This window comes from Amphiprion ocellaris, chromosome 3, assembly GCF_022539595.1.
Source record: "Amphiprion ocellaris isolate individual 3 ecotype Okinawa chromosome 3, ASM2253959v1, whole genome shotgun sequence".
In the NCBI taxonomy this organism is placed as follows: Eukaryota; Metazoa; Chordata; class Actinopteri; family Pomacentridae; genus Amphiprion; species Amphiprion ocellaris.
Window position 1 is genome coordinate 8,242,012 of NC_072768.1, and position 16,251 is coordinate 8,258,262.

The following is a 16,251-nucleotide window of genomic DNA, read 5'->3' on the forward strand; positions in this document are numbered from 1 at the left end:
TTTAACAAACTGAAATCAGCCCATGTTTCCTCAAAGGCTAATATCTTCATAATCTGCAGTATTATTTTACAGTATATTCAAAAATGCATCATGTCTCATGTTCAGTAAACAGTATCTGAGATGGTGTTTATGCACAAGCTGTATTATTTGTTGAAATGAAATCAGTGATTCAGGCTCGCAATGTTCAGTTGCTCAATGTAGCAGGTTGTCCTCTTGGGAGGGAAGAAACCGTTGATGAAATCCACCGATATAATCCTTAAAACACCAGCTAATCTTTGACTATGTTTCTGTTAGTAGCCGCTTTCGCTTCATCACAGCTGTGTTTGCCGTCGTGGTCTGGGTCTGCCGCCGTGCTCATTATGATGCTGTACAATTAAGCCAAGAGTTTATGGAGTTAACAACGCACATAAGAGCTTTACCACTGCCATTTTCTGTAATAACTTGTAAATTTTAAGACCCTTTTTACGGTGTGACTTCAGTTACAGATCGGGAGGTGCGAATAGTTATGCCACGAAAGAGAAAATTCCCTAGTTAAAATACTAAAATTATCATGTTCTGCATCCACTTTTGAAGTAAAAAAAAAACGGGGGTGCTGTAGCGAATCATTTTGTGTTTGTGATTGCTTTGGACAAATGGAATTTACCCGTCACGCATATATTCAAAATAAAGGAGAAAGAACAATAATAAGATGTCACATTCGTTGTCAGAAAGCAGTAAAAGTAATGAAAGTCTCAGCAAAAATCGAGGGGAAATAAGAATTTTAACCTTGACAGCTTATGCGGTGTGTGTCTGCGTTCCATTTCTTCTTCTGCCTGCTTTTTGTTTCTCCATATTAAGAGTTGTGTGCTGAATTATAACCTTGGGAACTTTCATAGTGGTTTTTTTTTGTTGTTGTTTCGTGTTCCTCCGCTCGCATTCCTCACTCGTTGTTCTTCATTCCCAGGTACCTGAATGGAAGTTATGTACTGCAGCTGGGAGGGGTCAGTGAGAACATATCATACGAATACCCCCAGCTGCAGCACAAACACTATACCGGCTGTATAAGGAACCTGCTCGTGGACAGCAAGGTAAGTTTACTACGCCCACATCATCATGAGGCCTCTATGTAGCTGGTTGGATGAATAGGCTGCTATGCTGTACCCCTTTATTTATTTTTTTTTTTTTCACCTTTTTGGATGACAGGCCACATAGGTGATGGAAGACTCGTTTTCAATAAGAATGTAAATTTGACCTCAAGGCTGCACTGGAAAAATCTGATGAATGCTGATGTTGCTCGCTCATCACTTTTTCTTCGAGTCTCATTCAGTCTCTGTCTGGACAAAAACAAAAGTACCGCTTGTGATTCAGAACGGCGTGAGTGGATGTTGGGTTGCTAAGTTTTAACTTGGTGAATTTTTCTCGCTAATGTGCTCATGTGTAAGCATATTTTCATGCAATTTGTTTTAGTGTTTCCATGTTTATCTCCTTTATGCATTGCTTTGTAGTTTTATCTAAAATAGCATATCATATTTTGTAAATATGACGCGAATTTGAATGCAAAATCTTCATCCGAAAAGTTACGAGTGACATGAACTCAACTTTCCAACTCTTGATTTTAGAGTATAAAACAGCAAAAAAAGAAAAGTAAAGTACAGATATTTAATATCTTAATGTATAAGCAGATTTTAATGTAATTTGCCATGCATTGCTCTGTAGGTTAATCTATAGTAACATATAATTTTTGCAAACCAAATGAATTTCAATGCAAAATCCTCATCTAAAGAGATACAAGTGACTTGGACTAAAGAGTTCAACTTTTCATTTTAGAGTATAAAACAGCATAAAATGAAAAGCAAAGAAGACATATATTTAATAAAGCACTTGGATAAATGTATTGAATGTACAAATAATAAGTACTGCTAATGATGGTGCTGTTTCCATGACCTTCTGCCCTGTGACACATCGCACCAAATGCATTATCCATCCATCCATCCATTATCTATACACCGCTTAATCCTCACTAGGGTCGCTGGGGGGGCTGGAGTCTATCCCAGCTGACTCGGGCGAAGGCAGGGGACACCCTGGACAGGTCACCAGTCTGTCGCAGGGCCCCAAATGCATTATATCATTAAAAAAAGTCCCAATTGAGATGTAAATCTATACTATCACACGTTTAATCATACTTCTCTGTCTGCAATCTCATTTCTTTTCATTAATCTACTAGGACAGGAAGGACAGAGACGTCAACCCTTTCATTTTGCTCCCTTCTCCATGGTATTCTCCTTTTCATATTTTCTTTTTCTACCGTTCTTCCTCTGCTTCCATTCAGCTATATGACCTTGGTTCCCCGGCTGAATCCTCCAGCGTTCTGCCGGGCTGTGCTCTTATTGATGGCCACTGCACCAGCGTGGAGGCGCTTCCATCCTGTGGCAAGAGGGGTCGCTGTCACGGGGAGTGGGGCTCTTTCAGCTGCCTGTGTGAAAGAGGGTTTATAGGGCCTCAGTGTGATCAAGGTAAGCACACGGCATTGCTTTTTAATTGGCAGCGATGTATTCATGGGAAAGCTACAGTCTGCTTTATATCAAATTGTACAAAGCATATGGGAAACTTGCTGCTGTGGGAAGATAACCTTGCCTTACACAAACTGCTTTTTTTCCCCGCCACTGTGATATCTTCATGTATTTCCCATTAGACTTTTGAATTAATTGAACAAGCCTTGTGTGCTTTTGATTGACAAGTGGCCCCAGAGTTCTCCTTTGATGGCCGGAGCCACATTCAGCTGCAGCTCATGTGGTCCCTGCCTGCGAGAAACACCAAAGTCCAGGTTGCGGTTCGGACAAGGGCTGCAGCCGGCGTCATCCTAAGCATGCTCTCCCAGGAGCAGAATGAATACCTCCGTTTAGAGGTGAGTCACTAACGGTCACTCTCCTTCACCTTGACAGCTGCAATTGTCCTGTTTGTGTGTCTTAAAATGGTGATTATGCCCAGACAATGATTGCTGCAAATGCTTGTCAGGCTGAGAGTGAGTAATATCAGGGTTGGAGACATATGGGAGGATTCTGAGGAGGCTGGTGATTGACATATGTATGTTGTCAACAAGGTCTTTCAGTAAGTCTGCAGAATGGCGCTATTGAGAGGATGCTATTTAAAAAAATTAGGCCTTTTATTCAAGGTTATTTCTGTCTCTGGTTAATCTTTCAAGCACATTTCAGAACTGCAAAAGAGCAACTGTGTGCGCCATAACAGAAGGTCAGATCTCCTGCTCTGTACTTAATGGTTTGGAAGCATACATGCTGGCTACTTTGCCACAACCGGCGTAGAAACGGTGCTCACACCCAGTGAAGTTTGCCACACTCATCCATAATAGCAAGCCTCGCCCGCTTGACACTTTCCTGAGTGGATATGAAGCCAGTGTTTACTGTCAAAGCTTTTCGTCTCACTGACTGACAGGCCGAGTGTGAACAGCACCTGGAAGTAAACGACTCTGTTAGAACTGTCACTTTTGGCTAAGTCACAGGTCACCTGTTTGCAGTGAACCTGTCTCTGTTCCGCTGTATTCCACACCGCTGGTCTGTCGTTGAAAACATCTTGTCTTTGAGTTTGTGCTTGTTATTTGTCAGACCACACTGTTTAAAGCATCATCTCTTGTTCTTCCCTGGGTCTTTACACTACAAGAGGAAAAAAACAATGTTGTCCTCTTCCCTTGTTGCCTCGCCAAAGTGACAGGGAAAGGAAAAGGCTGTAGCCTTTACTGTATGCGGGCTGCGAAACCCTCTCCGGAGCTGAATTGGTGAGCTGTATAAAGCATCTGATGTCTGTCTGCAGCAGCACACTCAGGAATTTTCAGCCCAGTTGTCTCAAAGCTCTTAGAAACACTTGAGCTCAAGCCTGGTGTGTTTTCCGACAACAGGCTCTAATTTAAAAGGCTGCTTCTCTGCCCCTTTTTTTTCTGAAGGGTAGATATGGGATAGAGTGCACACTGAATAAATAACCACACTTTCACACAAAGGTTACCAGGGGCTAGCTGGGTATAAACAGCATGCAGCTCTCCAAGGAGTGTGGTGTCTCTGTAAAGAAAACATTTATCTAATGCATTCTGGAAAGAAACTCTTCTCTGGCCTATACCACAGTACTGTCAGAGACCAGTAATTCCTAAAAACAGTAAAACTCACAAGTCAGAGGTGGGTTTTTTTTTTAGATTAAATTTCATTTGAAATGTGAAAGTTCAGACATCAGACATTTCCTTGAACGTTTTGTACTTAATGGTGATTGCATAGATCTCTGGGGGCGCTGCAGAAAAGTTTATATAATCAGATTTTCTCCTGACTATTGATTGAGTCCTGTGCTCTTTTTTGTTGTGGACTTGACGGCAGGGTAAGGTAACGGGGAGGGTACAGTCAGCTTTTTACTGTGTGTGTGTGTCCGGTAGGGGAGGCTCATTTGAGATGCCCATGCTGAGGGAGCAATAGTTAATGCAGGCTGGGCTGAATGTGAATTATCTTGCCCCACTGTTTCCAATTAAGCTTTGGACATGTACAAGCTGCAGTTATGGGAGCCTCTCATTGGTTGAGTCCATTGTGTTCGCTCATCCTTAACTGCTGAAGATAATTGTTGTTTCTTGTATACCTTCCCTTCGGGATAACTCCGGTTTCTGCCACGTAGTTATGTGGCATCTCTGCAAAGCATCAATGGCTGCAAAATTGCTGAATTAATTTTCACCACTGAAATTTTCCTCCAGTTTTTTTCAGGAATGTTCACCACAGAGAGTTTTGTCCATGTAGTTAAATTATACAATAGTTGCCCAGGCCAACCTTCAGTGGCTTTTCTTCGCTGCAGGAGCTGGCCTACTTTCTTTTTTCTAAGGTTTTATGCTCAAGACCTGTTTTCGCCCATCAGCACAGCACAATATGGCGGGAGTCCAGGTCTGTCACACTGTCAGTCAGCTAGAATTTGTGTCACCCCGTTTTGCAGTTTTATTCTCAGACCCTGAAATGTTCATTGACACAAATAGTGTTGCTGCAGCTGATGACAAAGCTGACCAGCTTATTTCACAGCAGTGAAAAAGTCTCCAGTAGTGGAGTTTTGATACTTCAAACATGGAGCTGCTGCGAAAGATTAAAATATTTTTGTCACGCTTCCTCTCAGGTCATTCGGGGTCTGCTGTCTGTTCTCTACAACCTCGGAGACGGAGACTACAACGTCACACTGCCCTACCGTCGCCTGGATGATGGAGAGTGGCATGAGGTGGAGCTGGATCGGTATGGAAGAGAGTTTACCCTGCGACTGGATGGAGGTGGAGGACGGCAGGAGGTTACAGCCTCGCCCGGTCAGAGTCAGGAGATCATCATTGACCCCTCTGTGGTGATGCTCGGAAACTCTTTTCCCTCGGGCCACAACAGGAGCTTCCTTGGTGGGTGGCTGCTGTTCTGCAAGAAAGAGATTGAATGAGCGATAATGGATGAATTGTTAGATGAGCTTAGAAAAGAACCGATGATCGATAAATTAACAAATAAGCTAGCGTGTGAAAGAATCAATGGGCAAACACATGCTCAAAGGAGTAAAATACACAGTTGGACATGCAAATGATTCAGTGTTTTATCCCCTACCACTTACTGGGGTTTGTGCATTTCACAACCTGGCCCAAAGGTATTTTTCTGCCTTAGTTTCAAACAGATGAGAGAAAGTGAGTCAGTGACACTGATCTGTATTTAAATGATGTTTTAGACCTCGTGCTTCCCACAGAGCGAGCAAACTAACCAGCAGAGAAAATATCCTGTGAAAAAAAAAAGAAAAAAGTTCATGCTGACAGCTTAGCCCGAGGCTGTTTGTGTGTTTCCCTGCGTGAGAGCACACGTGTGCACCGGTCTGCAGGTGTGTCAAGGAGTCTGTTGATGTGTGTTACTGCATGTGTGTCTGCGTATTTCACTTAACACCCCTGCCGCGGTGTAAATGTGTGTCTATAAAAGATTTTGCCCGAGGACTGGTGTCTGAGTGTGTCTTTTGGTATTGTAAACTCTCTTTTCCCTCCTCTTTCTCGCTTTCCTTCTCCACCAGGCTGTTTGCGAGATGTGAGGTTTAACGGCCGCTTCATCCCTCTCGATTGGGAGCAGCCCTCGGAGGGGCTTCAAGTGGTCAGTTCACAGGGTGTCTCCGTCGGCTGCTCTTCAGATGCCTGCAGAAAGCACCACTGCTCCCCTCCCTTGGTCTGCGTGGACCTCTGGAGACAGCACGAGTGCAGGTGCAGTAAACATACAGGATAAATAATCCATTTTAATGAACCCTTAGAGTGTGCAGGCGTGTTCTGCACATATTTACACACATACATCTGAGAAACAAGAAATGCACACCACAGCCTTGCTTATAATGAAATTAGTTACGCTGACACTCAATTCGTAAATTGCATGTATGTAAAGACCTGAGCAGTGGCGCAGTATAGATTTACTACAGCAGGTGCTTTAACTGTGAAGTAACTGATTTGCAATGTGAAAAAACATTCTAGGTTGAAAGCTGTTTACTATCATTCATCGGCTATGAACTGGGACTGGCAATCGGCGTTTATTTGTATGAGGTTTCAAAGCAACGTATGACAAAAAGAAGACCAATCTTCAGTGAGCAGATTGCAGGTGCATTGGTCTAAAAATACAATATGTCAGGGAAAACAGCATGGCAATTCACAACATGTATCCAAGTGACTATATTGTGCACACAGAATGCGGCTTAAAGTGCTTCATGTTAAGAGTGAAAAATGGAAAGCAGACAAATCAAACTATAGTCACAATTTGAAATACATCTTAAAAAAGCAAGTAAAATATAAAAGTAACAAGGCAGCAATGTAGAGTGCATTGGCAAACATTATCACAGGGATTGTGTGGCCTGTCTTTGCATTGTTGGAGGACAACTTCAGCAGGTACTTTAAATCAGATGAAATTCAAGTTGTTTTTTTTTACCTTATTAACATGTTCATATGGTGTTTTTTATATGCGAGATGAGCGAATAAGCAGTCAACACCATGACTGAGAGTTTCTGCCTTGATACTGCTGTGATCTGATGGCAGTCTAAAAAACATGGATTCAAAATTCCTGGATTTCTTACATGATAAACCTAAGCAACCAATCCTGTCAACTTTTAGGGTTTGGCTTTTAGTATCATTATTTTTCGGATTCGGTTGCTGGTTTGAACATATATGGTTGAATTACTCCAATATCACAACTTGCCATTGTGTAGTGTAGAGTAGTTTACCGTGTTTAAGATGTAGGTGAGCTGCTGTGAAAGGAGTCATTTTCATGGAGAGAATATGTTACTTTAATACACAGAGATGACTTTTAATCAATGACCTGAGAGAGACTTTAACTATATATTGGCACATATTAACGTAAAAATACTCGTGGCTTCCAGAGTTTGATCGATAGCTGATTACAAAGTGAAAGACTTTTGTATTGGTCAATGATAAATTACTGGCAAGAATGAAATATTAGTAAAGCACCAGTGTATTATTGATGACTGGGTCCCACTAAGTCTTGACAATGAACCAGTTTGCACAAAAGTAGGATCTCAAAATATCTGCTGTGAAAAAAGTCAATAATGAAGTCAGTAGTTATGACTTAGAAATTCACATATTAAAAAAAATAAAATCAAACATGTTGTAATTAATGCAGGCAGCACATATAGTGTGTGCATTTTAGAGAACATAATGATGTGGTCCAAGTTTGCTGCAGCACTCTTGCAGGCAGAGTGTCCACCAGGGGGCAGCTAGCCTGAGTGTACCCCTGCTGCACAGTGTGTCTAATGGTGTGTCAACCTGAGAGAATGGTGTGTAACAGCAGTGACTGTCAGAGTCTCGGCTGCCCCCTTTAAACTCTGCAGGACCACTAAGTCTGGCTGTGATTTCAAGACTCCAACCAGTGGGACTCTGACATCCATATTCTGTAATTGCTGCACCGCCTCAGGATACAAAGTGCAGAGAGAAGCAGGGGGCTACGAGTGAACGATATTCAGGGATATTTTGTACAAATATACTGAGGGACTACAACTGCAAAGCCAATCTTTAGCTTCTCGATCTCTCTTTCTGTTTTATTTTTTTTTGTTTTTTTTCTCCCTCAGTTACAGTCGACACTGTAACTTTCAAAGAGCATATCTTTGAATCTGATATAAGAGGTGTAACTCCTGAGGGATGTATTTTTACACTGTCAGCTTAGGTCTCATAGCTCGGTAGAATTCAGTGTTCTTTTTATCTGACAGCTTCCCAAGTGTGTCTTGTTCTCTGCTTTACACTCCGTGCGTCTTTTCCATGTAGGTGCCCCCCAGGCCACATGACCAAAGAGAGCTCCCTGGGCAAAGTGTGTGTCTACACGCTGTGTGCCAGCCGGCCTTGTCGCCACGGCACCTGTGTGGCCCACTCGCCGTCCCGCTACTCGTGCCACTGCAGCGAGGGCTACCGGGGACGCCACTGCGAGGTGACGCTCGCCATGTTCCATAACGAGGACGGCAACAGCCTCAGCCTGAGCTCCATGTTCGCCATCAGCATCTGCGTCATGGCCTTTCTAGGTAGCTACATCGACTACGTCCTCTTCTACCTGTGGTAACCCCATACTGTCAGCATCTCATGTTTTTTAATATCTTTTGTGCGTCTGCATCTTTTTTCATCTCGTTGTATCCTTTGATTTGTGTTTGTTGTCATTGTCACGGTACAATTACTGCATTATGTTATGTTTTTTTTTCTTTATCTAACAACCACGGTTTTATTTATTTCCCACCCTTGTTTACTTCTGTGGAATCTGCTCACACACGTATCTTGTGGCTGCATTGATCTCCTGAGTTGTGCGAGGGTGTGATTTCACCATGGGAGGCTTGGTGGAAACATGAAACAAATATCTACTCTGGAAGAGAAGCAGGGAGAGTAGAAACATTGTATGTCTTAATTTGTGATTCATGGCGAAGCTGTAAAAGTCCCCGGAGTATCGGAGGGTTTCTTTATGCGTTTTTCTATATTTCTCATCACTTCTGTGTCCCCTGTCTCTTCCGATGTTATGCTCTGTCTTCAGAAGTCAATTTCACTCACAGCCTTACTTTTTATCTGTCCAACTTATTTTATATCCCGCCATCCACTCATTTTATTCCCTTGATGTCTTTTTTTTTTTGTCTTTCCTTCCACATTTCTGTTTTCCCAAGTCAACCTAAATGTGTCCATATTGTGCACTTCAGTGTTATGTACAGTGGATGGAGCTGTAATCATCACACACAACAAGCAAAACCTCCAATGTCAGGACAATGGGACAGTTTTTATCGTCCCCTGGTCATTCTCGGTTGATTCGAGGATAAGGGTTAGATTTAGGTTGAAGTCTGTCGTAAAGATGATTCATCAGAGCCACTCTCAGCGTTACGCTTTAGAATCAGTAGGTTGCAGGTTAAAGGCGTAGCTTGAATATGAGAGTTTGTGTTGGGGGAAAAAAATCTAACTAATAATTTATGACATATCTTGTGAATACATATAAACCAAGCAGTCTCTCAGCACATTTCCCAGCAATAGCACAGCTTGCAGTCTTGCACAATGCAGAGCAACGTTATTATCTCTTATTTGTGTTCAAAAAAAGATCACTTCAAACAATTCATACTGTGATAAATGAGACAAAATAAGAGCACCAGATGAAGGCATCAATAGGAACATTATGTTCAGTTTATTTAATTATAACCGAGTGGTGACAAGGAAGCTTCTGAAAAGGAAGATTTTTGAAAATAATTTGAAGTAAAACAGAGCTGGTTACTCATAGGTGTGGGAGTTTGAGGGCCCTCGCTGAAAAAAGGCTCCTTTTGAAGCCTTATCGGATAATCTGAGACTGCACTCTGACATATGAGGGGTCACAAGTTCAGAAATGTATACCAGAGACCAACCATTGACTGCTTTGTAGGTGAAGAGCAGAATCTTCAAAATCAATAATTATGAGATGAGAGCTATGTGGTCTTTTCTTTGTGCCTGCTGAGACTCAGCCACTGAATTTTGAAGTTTGGAGCTTTAAGACTTGATGCCTGCGTGTCGAGCATTACTGAAGGGAGAAGGTGTAAATACACACATGAGCAACCTTGTCCAGGCACGTAGGAGTTAAAAAATAATATTTTGGATGTGGGTTTTTTTTCGTCTAAACCAGGGGTCTGAAAGGTGGAACATCTGCCTTGGTTTTTTGTGAAAGCACAGAAAGTTTCAATGGCGTTCAGCATTGAAAGTAAAAGTCAATAAGACAGAGGTCCAATGAGGAGAGGTCAGCTGTGGCTTCTGGCTTCAAAAGAAGTTGCAACTGTGAATCTGTTTGAAATTGTAAGAAGTGTTGTGTTGATTTGTAATACGTGTTTACTGCTAAGCATTTACAGTGTGATCTGAGAAGTACGGCACCTTGAGATGAACCTTGAAAACACTACAAGGGAAAGTTTTCACAAAGAAAAAATAAGACATAAATAAGGCAGTGACTAATTTGTTTTTAGGATTATTATTATTATTGATCTATCTTCTGGTTATTCTCTCAGTGAATCCAGAATGAATCATTAAGTCTGTAAAATGTCAGAAAATAATGAAAAAATGCCAATCAAATTCTCCAGAACTCCGGGGTTGCATTTTAATAGTGTTTTATCCATGACCTGAGGATACCCACTTCAGAGTGTCACAAGAAATAACAGAGAAAAGCTGAAATGAACCAGGGAAACTTTTTGATCATCCATCAAAACCGATCAGCTAATGGATTCTTCAGCTAATGTTTTTCTTCTCTAGAACCAGTTTAACAGCGATGACACTGGCCCGCCTGTATCAGTCTAATAAAACTGCGTGCTCGCTGGTCTCATAAGCTGCGTTAAGATCTAAACTGATCAAGATTCAATATCTACCCACATCTGTTGCCAGCAGGGCCTTTTTAAATGTGTATGCATCGATATCTGGAGAACAGTGTCAAAAAAAGATGGACGATCGCTTTAACTCATTGTTAAGGTTTGAGGAAAGGGATGAGTAAATTGTGTTAGTTTTGGAGGGATTGTAGCTTCTTTTTTTTTCTCTCTGGTCCTCACAAAGATGGAAAGACAAAATGTTTGTGTGCGAGTAGCTTGCATATCGTTGCTCACTTTGCTCTGTCGGGCCACAGAGCTGTTTACGAGTCTTTCTGTCACAGGCGGGCTTATAAAACGCTTGGGCAATTCAATACACTGTCCCTGCCTCTCTAACTGACTCAACATTCCCTCCAGGGCATGTGGCAAGGATTGGGACATCAGTTATTGTGACACTTGAGAGTGAAACATATGAAGCAGTCTTCAATATTTGATAATGAATTCAAAGATGATGAAATGTGGCCCCGGCGTCATTTATGAAAATTCATGTGTTGCCCGCATGCTAACTAAAAGAAGGTGCTGGCCATCTGAAGCCCGGTCGCAGATGAGGCATTTATATTCAGAGCTTCAAACTTTTTCTCCACACCAAGAATCAAGGACTGGCCCTTTATGTAATTCAGATTAGAATGAGCACTCTTTGGTGGGTGTAATTACATTTTCACACCCTGGAAAGAGAAAAAAAAAAGGGAAAAACAAATCTTTTTCTGAAACTTAAAAAGAAGAAACTACTTCACCTCCTGATCTGCAGTCCTATTTGCCAAATGTGTAAATGAGATGAATCCGGTGTTTGAGTTTAATGAACAGCTGGTTATACAGGATGTAGCTGTTTAACGATGACCCTCATCACCGCAGGAACCGCTGCCATAAATACACACCGGCATGCTGCATGCTCACCGCACTAAGCAAGACTGCTAGCTGGGTGCTAAATTAAAGGGGGACTCCGACTCTGCCTCAACGTGCATTAAAAGTTAAAATGATCATCCATTATTAAGTTTTACATAAGCCATCACAGGCCGACCAGAGAGCGAGTTCAGCCGGCGTTATTGACGGAGCCAGATGAGCTGATGTCTGACCGATCCTCATTAGTCGAGCATCAAATCTGACTTTCTGTTTTTGATGAATGGAAGAAATTAGCTTCCCATATGGGTCCTGGATGCCAAACGCTTCTGTAAAGTGCCTGTTTCTTTTCACTCCCTGAAAGCTGTATAAATAAATGATGTTTTTCCCAACTCTCACTCATTTCTCACCTGTCTCATTTCCGTCTGCTCACTCATCACTTCCCTGTTATCTTTCACTCAAGTGGCTCACTTTTTTCTTTTTTCTTTCTGTCGCCATTAACCTCCGACTGCAGCGCACAGCGAAAGGGTTAAGTGTTGTGATCAAGCTGTGTTGTTGCAATTTGCTCCACAATCATTCATAATGCACAGTCTGGTCCGGGCTAACATCATAAAATCCCTGTTGGTAGTAACTGTTAGAGGGCAGAGAGGCAGCAGTATTATGGATTGATGAATGACTGCGATATTTGTTCTCCTCCCTGAGTGATATTGATCTCACTGGAATGTAGTCACACACACACACACACACACACACACACACACACACATCTCCAGGGGGTAGTGGTTGTAGATGCACAAGGAAACCTGTGTTTAGCTGTGTGTAATTGCACATGTGTGTGCACGGTGGAAGGTTTCAGCTCCACTGCGCTGTGACTAGAGGTGTGTTTAGTGTTTAGTATCAGGTGAGCGCAGGCTGCAGGCAGCACCTCGGAGCAGGTTCCCCTGGAGGTGAGGATGGGTTGAGGGCCCGCATCTGATTGGATCTTATCAAGATTCTCGTATTTTCTGCGAGGGTGCAAAGAGTGAAAGAAGGCCAGGTGAGCTGATCGATACGGCTCACCCCTCCACCCCATACTGAGGATCAAGTGGGAATGCCTCACGGTTCTCTTTCTGATAGGGGAGCAGCTTAGAAAACAGAAAAGTCCAGCAGCTGAGGAGTTAACGTTGTCGTCTCAGGCAGTGAATAAATACAGATGATTTTTAATTGAGATAACATTTTTTTTTCTGTTTTTAGATTAGCTCTCAGGGAGATGTTTTTCTGTCTTTGTTTATGACTACCTACCTGCTAGCGTGACCCCCGAAGAGTCGTTGGTGCATTATTCTCTTTCGAAAGCAATTACTTTAAAAATCCAGACTAATGTGATTACCCTGCATTTCTCAGAAGATTTCCAATTAAACTGATACTTAGCTCGCACCATATAAAACTATTCTAGTTGAAATGGATCCCATCTAGTGTGAGAGATAAAAGCCAAGGCCAGACAGAGGCCAGAGAGGGACTGAAAAACAGGAACAGTAAGAGACTTAATGAGTGAGGAAGAGAGGAGGAAAGACAGAAGCTCCAATATAGAGACCAAGAACAAAATTACAGAGATAAAAAAGAAAGAGAGTCAAAGTGTGAACTAGTAAAAACAGATAGCAAAGGAAGGGGAAGAAAAAAGAGAGGGAGAGGGATGGCAGATGGGAGAAAAATATTGGTTGAGATTAATGGACTTTAAAGGTCAGTCCAGCATGTTGTATAATTCAGCACACAATAGCTGTGATTGATGTGTATGCTTTAGGACCTTTCCTGCTTGGCTTCCGCAGCATTCCTCTCTGCGTTCAAGCCGAGCCACTGAGGCTTTGAGTTTAAGCTGGGAGGAGTAAAAATTCAGTTAATAGGTTTCTGAGGAACTGCGGACTTTGATAAGACAGGAAACAGAGAAGCAACATCAAAGGGAATAGGTGGAAAAGGTGGTGCCTCTGTTTCCATGCACGTTCCATTAGTATGTCTTAACTGTACAGTGAGTGCGGCTAATGGGCCTTATAGGATGAATCAGTCTGATGGAAAATCAGTTTACAATCACGTATTAGCAGTCTGCGTTTCCTATTCATTTCCAATGATGTTACATTTGAGGAAACTTACATTTCTTCTCCTTCGCCAGAACTTCAGTGTTTATATCATAACTTTCCGCTCACGTTGTCAATTTCATTTCCACCCAAAGATGTTTTTTTTTTCTTTTTTCCCCTCAAAATCTCATTTTAATTATGCAAGAGTGCTCTCTGCTGCATTAACCTGCTCTCTGGCACCCCTCAGTGTTGATGCTGGGCCTGTTTCTCTACTCCTGCTGGAGGAGGCACAAGGGCCTGAAGGAGGGTGTGTACCATGTGTCTGCACACCACGGCGAGTGGGAGGACATCCGAGAAAATGTGCTCAACTACGACGAGGAAGGTGGAGGGGAGCAGGACCAGGTAAAAATATACACATGCTGACATTTAGACAGGCAAAGTAAAAAAAACACTAAACGCACGCACTGGTTTAAGTTCTCACTTCACGGTTATGTATTCTAAATGTCATCACGCTATATTTTGGGGGACTTTTAAAAAAATAGGATGTACAAATAAGGACAGGAATTAAAACCAGCGAGCATTAGCATTTGGTAGAGAAGTGTGTTTGTTGGTGCTTTGAAATAAAAAATAAATATCAGTTCCCTGGAGATACTAGGAATGTGAGTCAATTAGCTGAAATTAAGCAAGTAGACACCAATAGCTGTTAATGCTTCTGTTTTAATAGTGCTGGTAATAGCACTCCCCCCACCCCCATCTCTGCTATCAGACAATTAATTACTTGGCTGATCAATGCTGCTGTTGTTGCCAACATCTCTTCCTACTTGGTGGATCTTCGTCTTAGCCTAAAGAAAGGCTGTGTTTGCTCACAGAGGCATTAGCTGAGCTACGTTGCTCAGACTGGTGTCATGTCTCAGTGTTTTTTTCATTATCTCTCAAATTCCAGAAAAGATTACACAGAAGGGAATAACTGTAGCTTGTCTTCTCTTTCCTTTCATTCTCGGCTTTCCTCTCTGTTTCAGAATGCCTTTAACATGGTGGAGCTGCAGCGCTCCCTCCAGCCCAGCCCGGCTCAGTCTCTCCGCTACAGCTATCCGCAGAGCATCATCTCCTACCCGCAGACCAAGCTCAGCCAAGACAACAACAAGGTGGGTATGTCCAATGGGAACGGCAACGCAGCCATCGCCCTGCGTTTGGCCATCCCCCCCTCGGAGACGGAGACCCTGCCGTCCCCTCTGACCTTCCGCCGCTCCCAGAAAACCCTCTCCTTCTCCAGCCAGGACCTGGCCCGATACCTGTGTGAGGTCATCAGGGACATGGAGCACCCGGAGGAGCTGGGAACCATGACCACGCCACGCCGCCCCTCCAGCAAGGAGCGCGGCCTGGCGGCGGTGCGCTCCCTCAGCTCCCTCAGTGCATCTCAGGGTTCAGAAGTCAGGCTTCAGGCGGCCCAGAGCACCCGGCTAGACAGGTTCAAAACCCTCCGAGCCGTGGCGAGCGATTTAAGAGGAGACTCCAAGACTCCGGAGGGCCAGAGAGACAAACTGAAGGAGAGCAGAGGGCAGCTGAACTGTGAGAAGAGCGGGTGAGGCTGCACTCAGAGAGACAGAACCGAAGGTTGCAAAAAAGCAACGCTAATCAGAAGTCGGTGGTGGAAATCCAAAGGGAGATAATTAAATGTGAAATACTTTGAGACTGGGAGGTTGCCCAGGGTCTATGTGAAGTCTGCTATAAATGTACTGTATTGATGAAACTTTGAACAGTTATGTTCTTTGATATAAAAGATGTTTACCAATGAATGATCAGATGTGATGTATTGTTTACTTGGCACTGCACTGTACAGTATTTACTCCACAGAAAGCACTTTTTGGAAGCGCCCTGTGTCAAAACTTCTCATGTCATAAAACTCAAGAGTAATGTCTACAAGTACGACGGCAAATGAGTTTCCTATGAGATAACTGGATTCTTTTTGCTGTTAATGACTCATGAAATCATTTATGTGACAAAATGATTTTGTTTCATTTGTATTATCTATTTCCTTTTAAATAAATGAATATCTTTGATAATATTTCAAACTCCATCTTGTTCAAACAGCGGTTTGCGTTAGTGATCCTCAAATTTTCCGCTTTTGAAGTTCAAGCCAACTTTCATCATCAAAAGTTGGCTGGAAATAGCAAGATGTTGTTAAGATTTCTTATTACCTGCACATGAAAAAGACCTGTATGGTTTAATTGTCTCCCTCTGTTCCTCATGTTGTAAGGATGACAACATTCATGACAATCTAGAACAGCTGTTCTTGTCTTATTGAGCTAACTGTTACCAGCAACGAGAGCCTCTGATGACAAGAACAAAGTCAATTTGGGGATTAATCATTCATGTTTGGAGCCTGTAGCTGTCTGACCTGAGCTTCGGAGAGTCTCCAGTATGAACTCGAAGTGTGGAGGTCCCAGCAGACCGCCCTACATCATACTTAATTGGCCGGCATTACTAGAGTTAAACAACTGTGACACTGGAGCGAGCCGCTTGGGAA

At 42.7% G+C, this 16,251-nt stretch overlaps 1 protein-coding gene across 1 annotated transcript in view; it reads left to right on the forward strand.

The window, feature by feature from the left end:
• The window catches only part of si:ch211-186j3.6 (neural-cadherin), a 96,132-nt gene extending 80,343 nt beyond the window's left edge, over nt 1–15,789 (forward strand). Inside the window, exons 26-33 of the mRNA XM_023299979.3 lie at nt 944–1,067; nt 2,309–2,492; nt 2,718–2,884; nt 5,125–5,389; nt 6,034–6,217; nt 8,273–8,523; nt 13,972–14,126; nt 14,744–15,789. Of these exons, the coding sequence (XP_023155747.2) occupies nt 944–1,067; nt 2,309–2,492; nt 2,718–2,884; nt 5,125–5,389; nt 6,034–6,217; nt 8,273–8,523; nt 13,972–14,126; nt 14,744–15,310 (1,897 nt within the window). The 3' untranslated portion in view covers nt 15,311–15,789. The remainder of the gene's footprint in view (nt 1–943; nt 1,068–2,308; nt 2,493–2,717; nt 2,885–5,124; nt 5,390–6,033; nt 6,218–8,272; nt 8,524–13,971; nt 14,127–14,743) is intronic.
• Nucleotides 15,790–16,251: the final 462 nt, after the last annotated feature.